The sequence below is a fragment of the Pavona decussata genome, unplaced genomic scaffold, assembly GCF_977016875.1.
Source record: "Pavona decussata unplaced genomic scaffold, jaPavDecu1.1 SCAFFOLD_391, whole genome shotgun sequence".
Taxonomy (NCBI): domain Eukaryota; kingdom Metazoa; phylum Cnidaria; class Anthozoa; order Scleractinia; family Agariciidae; genus Pavona; species Pavona decussata.
This window is the reverse complement of record NW_028145763.1, coordinates 1,226,024-1,238,308: the sequence shown is the minus strand read 5'-3', so window position 1 is coordinate 1,238,308 and position 12,285 is coordinate 1,226,024. Positions and strand designations below refer to the sequence as shown.

At 39.6% G+C, this 12,285-nt stretch overlaps 1 protein-coding gene across 2 annotated transcripts; it reads left to right on the top strand.

The window, feature by feature from the left end:
- The first annotated feature begins 963 nt into the window (after positions 1-963).
- Positions 964-12,285, top strand: LOC146451272 (beta-1 adrenergic receptor-like). 2 transcript variants are annotated; one of them, XM_085099445.1, is made up of 2 exons: positions 964-1,048; positions 9,686-12,285. In XM_085099445.1, the coding sequence occupies exon 2, from the start codon at positions 9,713-9,715 to the stop codon at positions 10,625-10,627; it is 915 nt and encodes a 304-aa protein (XP_084955571.1). In that variant the 5' UTR covers positions 964-1,048; positions 9,686-9,712; the 3' UTR covers positions 10,628-12,285. The 2 variants fall into 2 exon arrangements, with proteins under 2 accessions (XP_084955571.1, XP_084955570.1); XM_085099444.1 differs by lacking the exon at positions 964-1,048 and adding an exon at positions 3,080-3,578.

The window sequence follows — 12,285 nt, the reverse complement described above, 5'->3', positions numbered from 1 at the left end:
GCTTGGTTTGATTAAATGTTGTTGAGGTGAGAAAAGGAAAAGAAAAAGTTAACTTCCTGTACATTAAAAACAGGCTTGTAAATAGTATTGAGCGCTGTTGATCTTATCCAGAGGTCGTGGGTTCAAATCCTGCTGAGGTCAAAGATTTAATTTCTTTGACCTCAGCAAACCAAATTTCCAAATTTCCAAGCCCGGGAAACTATAAGGACAGAAGTCCTCGCTTAAGGACTCAAAAATAATTTCATTCCATTTCTATTGTAAAAGCATAGCTGTTTATAGTTTCCTTTACGGATTCCGAACTGATTGCAATTGTCCAGATACTCTGGACTGTACGCGTATACGAGCTGTAGAATACCACCTGCTGGTTCTTGCTTTATACACACGCCTGGGACTTGATTTCATGGTTGACAGATTTTACTAAAATCGCCTCGTGGCGCTTCTGTGGGATGCGGAGGGAGACTTCGCTGATGTCTTCAGGACGAACGCTAATTAAACGTTCAGTGCGTTCGTCACATTCAGCACCGCTTCCCTCCGTCGAAGAATACACTTCGCGTGGAATTCCATGCAATTGAAGTAAATTTTTCTGCGAGTACTGTTCCTGTTCCTCTTGTTGTTTTTTGAGTCTCAATCGCACAATGTTCAATTCAGTCTTGAGCGATTTGTTTTGTACAGCTATGCCAACCAGTTGTTCTTTCGCCCTCGGTCTTTTGCGTCCGTGGACTCCTTGAGATCTGCGGTTGTGGAGGGGTGGGGGAGGGGGAGAGAAGTGTCGGGTTTGGAGGACTCATGTTGCAAGTTTTGCAGAGAATTTGTGGATGTGCATGCGCACTGATCAACCTATCAGAACGCAAGCTTTATCCTACCCATTAGGCTGAAAAAAACTCTGCCTCGTTCCCAGTCCTAATCTAGCGAGCCAAGCTGCCTGTCTGAGGCTTGGGACCGATCATCTCTGCCTCGCGCCAAAGACGAGAAAGAACGTACGTAGCTGGCAGCAACAGGAAAAATAGATACCAGGTTTGTCGCTACTACACGTACTTCTGCTACAACTGTAAGTAGCTTTTGCTTACTAGATTGTTCAGAGACGTTATTTAACCAGCTCCACCATTACAGTACCTTGTCAAATTACCGAATCATTGAAAATCGACCCACCGACCTCGACAGAAGCCGGGGATTACACCGCGGGCAATTTTAGTACGATTTCTACACTAACTTCGGTTTTGCGTACAGAATAGTTTAAAATATACAGTAAAGGCCTGATACTAAGATTATACCGTTTGAAGCTATTCGTGCATAAGAAACATTAAAACCTCGACTTTGCTGATGTTAACTGAACTGTTACGAATTTACCGCGATGGACGAAAAACGCAACCGTGCCATTGGCGAACGCGGTGCATAGTTATCGTCTGATCCCAAGGTTTCGAGGTCAAACCGGTTAATAATTTCAATCTCAATGAGTTTTTTGAAACACATGAAGCGTCAGCATATCCTTTTATTCGCTTTGTAATTGAGGTAAAACAACTCTCAACGATTCTATCACAGATCGTGATGACACGTACGCGCGATAGCTGAAAGATTTGTAAACTTCGAAGTTGTTCGAGTTGGGATGTGGAAACGTTTCAAACTATTTCGCAAGGTAGTCAAGAAAGTACTTGTCGCATTTCAATTGACTCTTACATCCCGGGAATTTTTTCTAAACAAGATGCAATTCATCCAGCGTGAGATGCAGTCGAACCTACAGTCAATTTTTACTGTGGCGAAATTAATTTCGGTTATCATGTTTTGTATAAAAGGATCCACCCCTCAAGGCTTGTTGACAACACAACTGAAATTTTTCAAGAAAGCGAAATGATGCGCTATTCTTATAAAATTAATTTTAGTATACAAATTTGTTTGAAATGGTGCCAGTTATAAAAATATTGTTCAAAAAATTTTATTTTCAGTTGAAAAGGAATTAAGACTCGATACGCCAATTGTTGTGCAGCAACTTGTCACGTGCACAAGAACACGCGTTTTAAGAAGACAACTCTGCCAGGACGTGACCAATCCTTGAGTCCGTGAGTAAATAAAAATATTGAAAAAGAAAACATCCTCTTCTCTTCCATTTTTCCACCGTTGTTAAGCACGTACAGAGGCAAAGTCATTCAACAATAAGGGCTTGTCGATTGACTTTGGTTGAGAGTTCAGCTGTTTTTTTTTTTAAGAGCACGCAAAGGTTTTGCCGGAAGTAAAAAGTAGGCGCCTTTTTTACTGGCTAAAATATCTGGCTGGGATACGGCGTACTGCAGCGTTTGCGGATTCTGCGCTTAAAACCGTGAGCACTTTGATTTATCTTTTATCGAGGCGAAGCAGCCGATGGTGCAATGATAAAGTGGTAGGTGACTTGTGCCTCCCACCAATTTGGTCGGGTTCGATTCCCGTAGTTTATGGGGGCTGAGTTGGTTGTTGTTTTTTTTTTGTTTGTTTTTTTTTATGCTAGTCCTTGTTCAGGATTTCAAGATTCAGGATTTTGGCCTTCCAAAATCTTGAATTCAAAATTATGGCATACTTAAAGACCAAAATCTTGAATTAACTCTTTGTCACAACTCCACATAAATAACTCTAACTCTATGGAAATAACTGTTGATGGTCGACCTCGTTCCGGAAAAGAATAGCAAATACCATCCGCAGTTTGAGTAGCCAATCAGGGCAAGCAAAAAAAAAAAACTACTGGTTTGGTTATTACTAATTTTAAAAATATCATTTTTAAAATAGCGTTTTGGGGTTATAACTTTCCCATTTTAGCTTGAAAAGCAGCTTTATAATTCTTACCGCATCCGCCGTAATATTCAAGTATTGTTCAAGGAAGGGTTGGCATCATTGTTCAAGAATTTTTCTCATTTGTAAAAATAGCACGTACGAATATGTGCATGTTCAAGTTTGATGGACACTGAATGGAAGAGAACTTTTCTGGATACTTGATAGCGCCAATATTTATTATTTTAAGCACTACATTGCAGAACAAAAAAATAAACATGCTTTTAATGTCCTGTTGATATTACCACTTCTAGGTATGACCTCAAATTTTCAATTCAAATTTAAATTTTTTTTCAGGCTCGAAATAGCTCAGTTTCGTTCCGGTGCGTGGCCACATGTTTTATAAGTAACAAAAACTGAAGTGGCGTGCAAAGAAAAGATAAACCTTGATATTTTACTCTAATTTTCAATATTATTAGAAACAAAGTGACAAATGTTTTCGAGGTCAGGAAATGTCAAATATATCGAAACAGAAATGGTCCTCGTTTTAATAATCAATCGCTTTGCGATGACGAGTAAACTGAAATATCAGTGGGCTTAAAATCGTCATAAAGTAATCACCGAACCGTATACTTACGATATCACATCCGCCAGAATACAGTGTTGTCGTAAATTTCCGTGCTGCGTTGCAGGAGTCGCACGAAGATGAAAAAATCTAGCGAGGCTAAGTGTACATTATAGTTGAACTCTCGTGACAGCCCACTTTCATGAAACAGAAACATACAGTGAGGGGAGAGAGGAGCAACTGAGTTTGATTCTTTCGCTACGTGAATAACTTGATGAAGGTAAGTTCAATTTACGGTGCGTTTAGTTCATGGTAGTGCTGTAGGCCTTTGCCACTTCTCATTGACATGTCCAATTTATCATTGTCGATTCGCGTCGCCGGCCCAATTTTCTTGTCGAAATATATACACAACAGCAGTAGTCTTGGTAACGACTCCTGGTAAAACAGCTAGGTAGAATAAAAAAGAAAAGTATAAGACTTCAACGCCGTCACGGAGTCGTCGCCGCGGTCTAAGCATTCTTCAGTTCTCGTTCAAAGTTTTCGAGCAAATCGGTGTCAGCCAAACTGAGTCATCAGCTAGTGGATCTGAGTTGGAGAGCGGTAAAGAAATATCCCTATCTGATAACTGTAAGTCCTGGTTTTCAATTATTATACGGCGACTCAAGGCCAAACGCAAAGCCGTTTTATAAAGGCCTTTCTAAGTTGTACAGAGACAGTAATCCAATCGCAAGCATGAACATAAGCACGAAGTAACAGAAACAAAGATGTAAACCAAGTGTTCAGAATTGGCGCCTGGGACAAGGAAAAAGAAAACTTTTCTCAGATTCTTGCGGGTTGGTCCTTGCTTTTATAATCATGGTTGTGTCGAGCCCGTTTTCACTTGGAATATGGTCCATTTAGGCTATAGTTGCTAATGAAAACCAAGCTTAACCGTTTTTCACCTTCAGTCGCTCATAAGCGGAGAATGATTTTACTAAGACCAGTACTTGGGCTGAATAATAAAATCATTGCGTACAAGCTAAAAAATCCGAGATCAGTCAGCTTAATCGTGACTTGAATCAGTTGTTCTTAAGCCCGACCTCCCTATTTTTTAAGATCTCGAACACTTAAATCCTCGGCCTCAGTATTCCTGATGATTCTAGACGCAGTTTACATGAATGCTTCAATTGATGCTTTATATTCAAATGTTTCCTAGGTACAAACATACAGTAATATCATATAAACATACCATAAATATTCTCTTTCCGTTTTCATTTAAGGTAGGGAAAATCGAAACAAATTAAGCTCGTTTTAGTTTCGTTGAAAATGTAACGCATGGGATGTTAAGTTTTCGGTAGTGAAAACAGTGACAAGTTCCTTCACGTTTTTGCCAGATATGGCTTGCTTACTTCACACTCCTACAATTTATAATAGCCACTTCAATACTCGTCTAATTACCACATTACAAGGGGTGAACCTTGTAATCAAACAATATCAATCACTTAACGCTGGATCGACAATAGAAAAACAGAACGTTCCACGATTTTCGAGAATTTCTTTAAAAGACTGAACTATACGAGAACACTGCTATTAGATAGCACACCTTTCCCCACAATAACTGGTTAAACTTGTTCTGTAAATTCAAGTTTGGTTGGACATTGTCTTCTTTTTGAATGTAGAACTTTAAAAGGGGAGTTTTCTGTGCGTGGTTGGTTGTCAGGCAAAGCAAAATCGGTCGAAAATAGTTAATTCGAGGGATAATTACTTTTTAAGCTTTCACGAACAAAACTCTGTTTCGGTACGACCATTTAAGAAGAAAGGAAAAACCTGCGAAAAGAGGAAGCTTTTTTTTCTTGGCGGTTTCTGAAAAGGAATTATTTATATCAGCTAAAAAAATCTTGTTGACTACCCAAGCGATATCACGGAAAGAACCTCCGCGCTCGAAACCCAAAGAGAAGGATTAACTATATAACGATGAGAATTTACTGATAGCAAACAAAACGCTACCTTAACAACCAAGCAGAATATTAAGGCTTGCAAGCCATCTTGTAAGTTGCGTTCGATTGACCGTTTTCCGGAATAAGAACAAGTGGAGCAGCTGTTAGATGTCTCTTTTTAAGTAAATTTGGGAAAAAATTTCTGCAAACTTTGGCTTACACATGATAATTTAAGAGCCATTTTGTACTCCAGTAATTTCAAAGACGACCTTATGAGGGATTGCTTGATATCATTCATTTGTATGTATTCCTATTCCAGAATAGGGTCGCGATCGAAGGCACCCTTATATTAACCATCAAGCACAAAAATTAACTTGATGACCAAAATAGTCAGCTTGACCATTTATATTGCTGTTAGAATCAGCGCTTGTTAAAGACTCTATTATCATCTCAGTTTTTATTCCTTTTTTCTAGAACTCGAATTCTTAATTCGTCCACTATTCTCGGTGCTTCTAGAGCAGCCAGTTACTTAAATGAGTCTTGTCGTATTATTTGAATATTTCCTAATTACTTGCATGAAGTGGTATAATATAACAAAAGAAATATTCTTGTTCTGTTTTCTTTTAAGGATATAAAAAACTCGAAATAAACTATTTATGTTTTGTTTGGAATTATAGCACACGGAATGTTGAAGTTAATGCTTATCATCGCGGAAGAAAGCTTTCTGAAGTTCCTTCCCATTTCTGCTTAGATATGGCTTGCCCACTTTACGCCTCCACGATTACCTATTTAAATTCTTAATCGTTGTCTAATGGCCACATCACAAGGACTGAACCTTGTCGTTAAACAATATCAATCATTTGTTGCTGACAATCATAGCAAAAGAACGCATTTTGGGCTTAATGTTCTCAATTACACGCACGAGAAAAAGTGAAATAAAAAAAACTGTATAAATATAATAATGTCAGTTAGCATTTGCGTTCAACGAAGGAGAACGCGTTATAATGCGGTGGAGTTCCTATGATTTCATGAGTTTCCTGTGTAGCCAAGTGGGATCCTTTGAGGAATTTTTCGTCCGTTTTGGGCAGTGCACCATTTCGGCTCCGTTCATGTTTTAATTAATTATTTGGTTGCGCAATGTATTGTTACCGAACTTGAAATAAAAACTAAAATGGTGAATGTTTTGTGACACGAGGGAAGAGTGTGTCTTAAAACTGATGGAATTGGTTTCACATTGAGGAAATTAAAGGTGCTGACCTCTGTCTTAAGAGAAGCAAAATGCGGGCTTGAAACAACTTGATCGAACTGTGAGTCTCCCACAGAGTGGATTAAACATACAAAGTCGAAGCGGATCGATAGTGGCTCAAATTTTGCTGGAGCGCAGTGCGAGAAGACACAATAGAACATGTAAGCAGTGACAAACTTATAATTTCTCAATTCTTATCCTACATGAACACGTTAGCCTTTATGATACCATAAAGCAGCAAAATTATTCAGAAGTCATCAATATATAAAGCTGCAAATTTCGTTGGCAATCTTCGTTCCGAACACATGACCGCTAGTTTATAGAAAGTGCGTTCTATTAGCTTCTCATTTCCGTACGTAATATACTGAGTTTGTTGAAGAGTTAAATCAACTCAGGCATTGCGTGGAACACTACTCCAGCCAAAACTGAACCTGTTGAAGTGCATGTGATACAACATCAAAATACAACAGAAACTATTTCGAAATGTAATTGAAATTTCTAATTAACCGCAGAACACCCGACAGAAATCTCGCAGTCAGGCCGATATTATAGCTAGGAATATTTTCAGTGTTTTATCAATTGAGTTGATGAGGTAGATTGGTCACCGTAAAGAGATTCGATAGCTGATGTTTTAAGCGCTAGTCTTTCGTCAGAGCGAATGGGCTATGCAAGTACATGTAGCATTTAAGTAATCTGAGATTACTTCTAAAAAAAAACCTAACAAACGTAACAATAACTCGCAAAGCCAGTTTTCCAAGGTTGGCTGGATAATTATTCCTTTTTGTAAGGAAGCTGTTGAGGTTGGTTGGTTAATTGGTTGCCAAGGAAATAGAAAATCGATCCAGATGAGTAGTTTAAGAGACAATATCACCTATTTTTAAGGCCCTTAGCATTAGGAAAATCCTAGAATGCAAAACAACTTTCATTTGGTTTACATAAGAAATTTCGGTCGGGGTGGCTACCAAGTGGAGAAGAAAAAGAAGGAAAATTGTCGGCCTTTAGAAGTTAAACGCCTGGCCGCCGCCATGTTTGTTTTTAGTCCCTAGTACTAGGACCTTCCGAGCAAAGGTAGATTACATGGTGCTAGGATCTTCCTATCTCTCAGTTAGGAAGATCCTATCGCTAGGGCCAAGCTTAAGTACAACCTTTTGCATGTAAACTGAATACAGAAAACATATGGCGCTAGGATGATCCGCTTTCTAAGATCTTCCTCCCACCATGTAAACAGCTTCCAGTAAGTTCACTTTCCATTGCATTGCCAAAAAACACATTTGTATCGATGGAAACGTAAAATAACGGTTTAGTTTTGTTTGCAATTGCCCTACTAGTGCACAGGAACTAATATTAGTTATCTTTGGCTAAGGATGGCTAGGATGAAAATGGATTATCACCGTTGAAAATTGTCCAAGTTTTTCAAAGTCTTCCTGTGTATTTTGTAGAAATTTTCTAAATACTCATAGTTTGTTCTACCTTGGAGTAATCACTTACCACTTTCCTTCCGGTGCTCTAAGAGCAATTTCAAGTTGGAACAAAACAAGGTTCTTTATCCAATATTTGAACACTTTTGACCCCAAAACAGCAAAATCTCTTGGCAGTGCCCCTTTAATCCGTGTGAATTGCTTTTTTTGAAATTCTTTTTCGTTTTCCATCACCATTACGAGCCACTTTTGACCTGTAGCAATAACAACAATTGAAAAAAAAGATAGAGAAGTGAAGAAAACGCATTATTTATGAAGTAGCTTAGTGTTTGGCGGCTTGCCACCCAAAAAAAATGCCTTAATATCAGCTAAAATAAAATTCCTGACTACTCAAGCAATATCAAGTAGAACCCGCGTTGGAGAAACAAACAAATGGTAAAAAAGAAGAGTTAAAAGCATACATTTATAGCATCCTAACCTGCCGACAAGAAAGAACTCTTGCATGACCGTAAAATCTTCCTTGCCACAAAATGATGACTCACTTCCAAAACATTCAAACCAGGCATATAAAGTTTTCTGTGATCATCATCATCATCATCATCATCATCATCACCATCATCATCATCATCATCATCATCATTATTGTTGTTGTCATTATTTATTACTTTTTTTGCCGCCGTGATTTTGCTATCAAGGGTAGAATAGTTAACTACAAAAGTAATGGCGCCACAAATTTTGAACCGCAAAACAGTCCGTATCTTTCGAACGGAAAGTCTAGAACGGCGACGAGATGTAAAGCGAGACTCAAGCTCTTCCCCGGGAGTGTGAGGTTCGCGCTTTCGGTGCTTCGCGCCGCGCGAGTTTGCATTATCAGTGACCCGCGCCTACCCCCGTCAATTTTAAGAAAGAAAAAAGGAGTGTTTTGTAGTCTACCGCAAATGCAACAGGGAACTGATTTTTTTGGGGGTGGTTTATTTATACCATGTTTTTTCCAAAGTCCTTATAAAAATCTCTTAATTATCCGCTCAGAGGTTCATAAAGGGACTGGGCCCAAGTTCAAACATTGTTCAAATTGCGTCATATAAAGAAATGAACTCTATCGTCAGAAACATCGCATAAAAATTAGTAAGTTTACCTAGTATGGTTACGCTTCATTGTGTAGTAACCAGGCTGTGCCCTGTCAAAGTTCGCCCAAATTCCATACAAATGTCTCTAATTCTGCGTTGGCTTCCCCCAAATCCATGCAACTGAAGTATGTAATTTTTCCGATGTTTGAAAGGTTTCTTACATGGTTGCAATCGGACAGTACCTCAAGCTTGGTAAACTGGGTAATTTTAATGTGATCTTCCTTGTGATGGGCTCCAGTTTCTGATTAAATGAAAATTGAAAAACTGGTCCCCAGTCTCCATTTAGGCTTTGCCTTGAACCTCATTTTGAAAGCGAGGCTGCGTCCAGCATGTGAATAAACACTAACCTTCATACTAAAACTGCACTAAGCCTCGCTTTCATAATGAGGTTCAAGCAACTTGGAAATGGAGTATACACGTCAAGCCATAGGCTCCTGCTCAAGCAAAAATGACTGGCCTTTAATATTCTTTCGTCTGCATTGAAATTAGCCCTACTAGCCTCGTTCAAGGTAAAATATCCTTTTTTATTTTTGAACTCAAGAACGAGGCTAGTCAGAGGCTTATTCGAATGCAAACAAAAGAATATTAAAATTCAGCCATGTTTGGCATAGGGTTTATGCCGTGTTGCGTCCCCTCCAATTTCTAAATGTTTTTTTTTCTCCTCTGGATCCCACTTTTAGATCACTGGTCAGCAAAATCCCGACAGGATGTCCTCAAACTCAACGGTCTTGTCTACTACAGATGACGATTTTCATTACACGCCTAGTTTATTTATTGGTATAACAGTCGTCGTTGTCAATGGAACAATTTCAATCGCCGGAACGCTTGGTAATCTCCTTGTATTAACAGTGATATTTGTACAGATTCGATTCTCAACTGTGTCGAATATCTTAATCGCAAATTTGGCCGCGGTGGATCTCCTCACTGCATCATTGTTGATACCAGGCGATATTTACCGTCACGTGTGCAATAGAATGGGATACTGTCATGTTCATCATACGTTTGTCCTTCTGCATCAAATGCTTGCTCAGTTTTTGGTTGCGGCTGCCGCAATGAGTTTAGTAGTGATCTCTGTGGAACGTTTCATCGCCATTGCGTTCCCATTTCGTTACCGATCTCTGTTTACAAGACTGCGGGCAAAAGGTTGTGTTGCGTTAAGTTGGTTGACAGGCGTGCTGATTACTGGTGTTTTCTTCGGGTTGAAAATGGTTTACGTCGTGAATGTACTCATTATATTTCTGATGCTGTTAACGTTTTTTCTTTATACTTATATTTTCTCTATTGCCTTAAAACACGAGAGAAAAATCGCTGCAACCTATGCGCAACACCCGGATCTCCAGCGGTCTTCCGCACTGCGCATGCCCTGGGAGCGAAAGTCTGCCAAGACAATGGCTATAGTTTTGGGTGTGTATATGCTCTGCTGGCTCCCCTCGGTGGTGTTTTACTCTGTGGTTCGACAAAAGGATTGGATATATCCCAGAATGCAGTTCTGGATTAACTCTGTGTACTACTTGAATGCCGTTTTGAATCCTTTTATCTATGGTGTGCGGAGTAAGAAGTTTCGTAAGGAGGTTAGTCGGCTAATCAAGTCCTGGCGAAAGAATAAATTGTGTCCTCGATGATAGCTTGGGGACATGGAGTCAAGCTCAAAATCAATGCATTAATCGGTCTACGAATCCGCACCTAACAAGGTCTTCGTAGAGCTCCAGTACTGCCTGTTATTCGCCAGATGTACGGCTTGTTTTCAGGACGAAACAATGGCAACTCGGTTGCACACGACTCACAGGCCGGGTGGGCCTGCATGCGGCCACTAGCAACTAGACAACTAGGAGTATTGCTACCATCCCCGGATGGGAAGATAATTTATTGCAGGGTTACCCCCAGCAGTATATCGCCGGTCCTCACTGGAGAGAAATTAAATGTGAAGCAAAGTTCCCAGTCGAAGAGGAACAACATGATGGCGGACGCTACGACGTAGATCACCTACCTTTGAACAGATCGAGGTCCATTGCACAAACTTCCGTAACACTGTATCTCCGTTGTTAGGCAAACGCATGGAGATCAATAGAATTGACAAGGTCTATTTTTCACACATATCCTATGACCATTCGCCTTAGATGAACTAAAGGCAGAAGGGTTTTTTTTCCATTATTTAACACTGACATAAGCTTTGTGAGTCGAACGTGCATGACATCCAGGTGAAAGGTAACAAAAGGCGTCATTTTCTACAATCACCAGAATCCTTCAGTTTATTGTTTTCTCTTCCAAATTAGGGATATTGGTATCTAAGCCTCACTGGGATTACAAAATTTAAATAAGGGGTTGTTTACATGCAAGGAGGAAGATCCTAGAAGACGAAACAACTTTTCGTTTGGCTTACATGCAGAAATTTTGGTCGGGGTGGTTAGTAAGTGGAGAAAGAAAGCAAGACGAAATTGTCGCAGGTGTTTAGCTGCTAAACGCCCGGCCGCCGCCATGTTTGTTTTTCTTGTCCTAGTACTAGGACTCTCCGAGCGAACGTAGTTTACATGGTGCTAGGATCTTCCCAGTGTCAGGATCTTCCAATCTCATTCTCAGCTAGGGAGATCCTATCGCTATAAAGATCCTAGCACTGAGGCGAAGTACAACCTTTTGCATGTGAACTGAATGTAGAAAACATATGGCGGTAGGATGATCCGCCTTCTAGGATCCTTCTAGTATTAGGATCTTCCTCCCTCCATGTAAACAGCCCGGCCTAAGAAAGGAAAAACGAAGAGGGTTCTGGTAGTCGTAGAAAAATAGCATCTTCGTGTAAATCGCCTATTTTTTAAATATCGACCGGCTGAGAAGTTGAGCGCGTAACACAAGTTGTACACCCCAATGTTAGTCTAAACTTAAATTTCCATGAACGTTAGGCGGTTTTGTTTGAACCCACCTAATAAGGCCTAGATCATGTCACGTTTGTTTCGCAAAACGTGGTTAAATGACTAAATCATATTTATTACATTCTGCCTATGTGCAGTAAAGATCCGTGTAAAAATAACTTAAGATAAATTATCGTTGAAATAAAGCATGTATATGGAATGAAATTAACTTACTTACTTCAGGGCTCCGCGTTCTGTTTTTTATCTCCTACTCCAATTAGGGTATCAACCTCTCCTAGGACCCCTTGTGAAACGCCCACTTAATCACGGAGATAAATTAAATTAAAATTTGGGCAATTCATTTGCACCTGGAAGATTTTGCTTTTAAAATGGAGGTGGTCAATGCAAGTAACAAAATAAATCTTTCTTTCAATTTT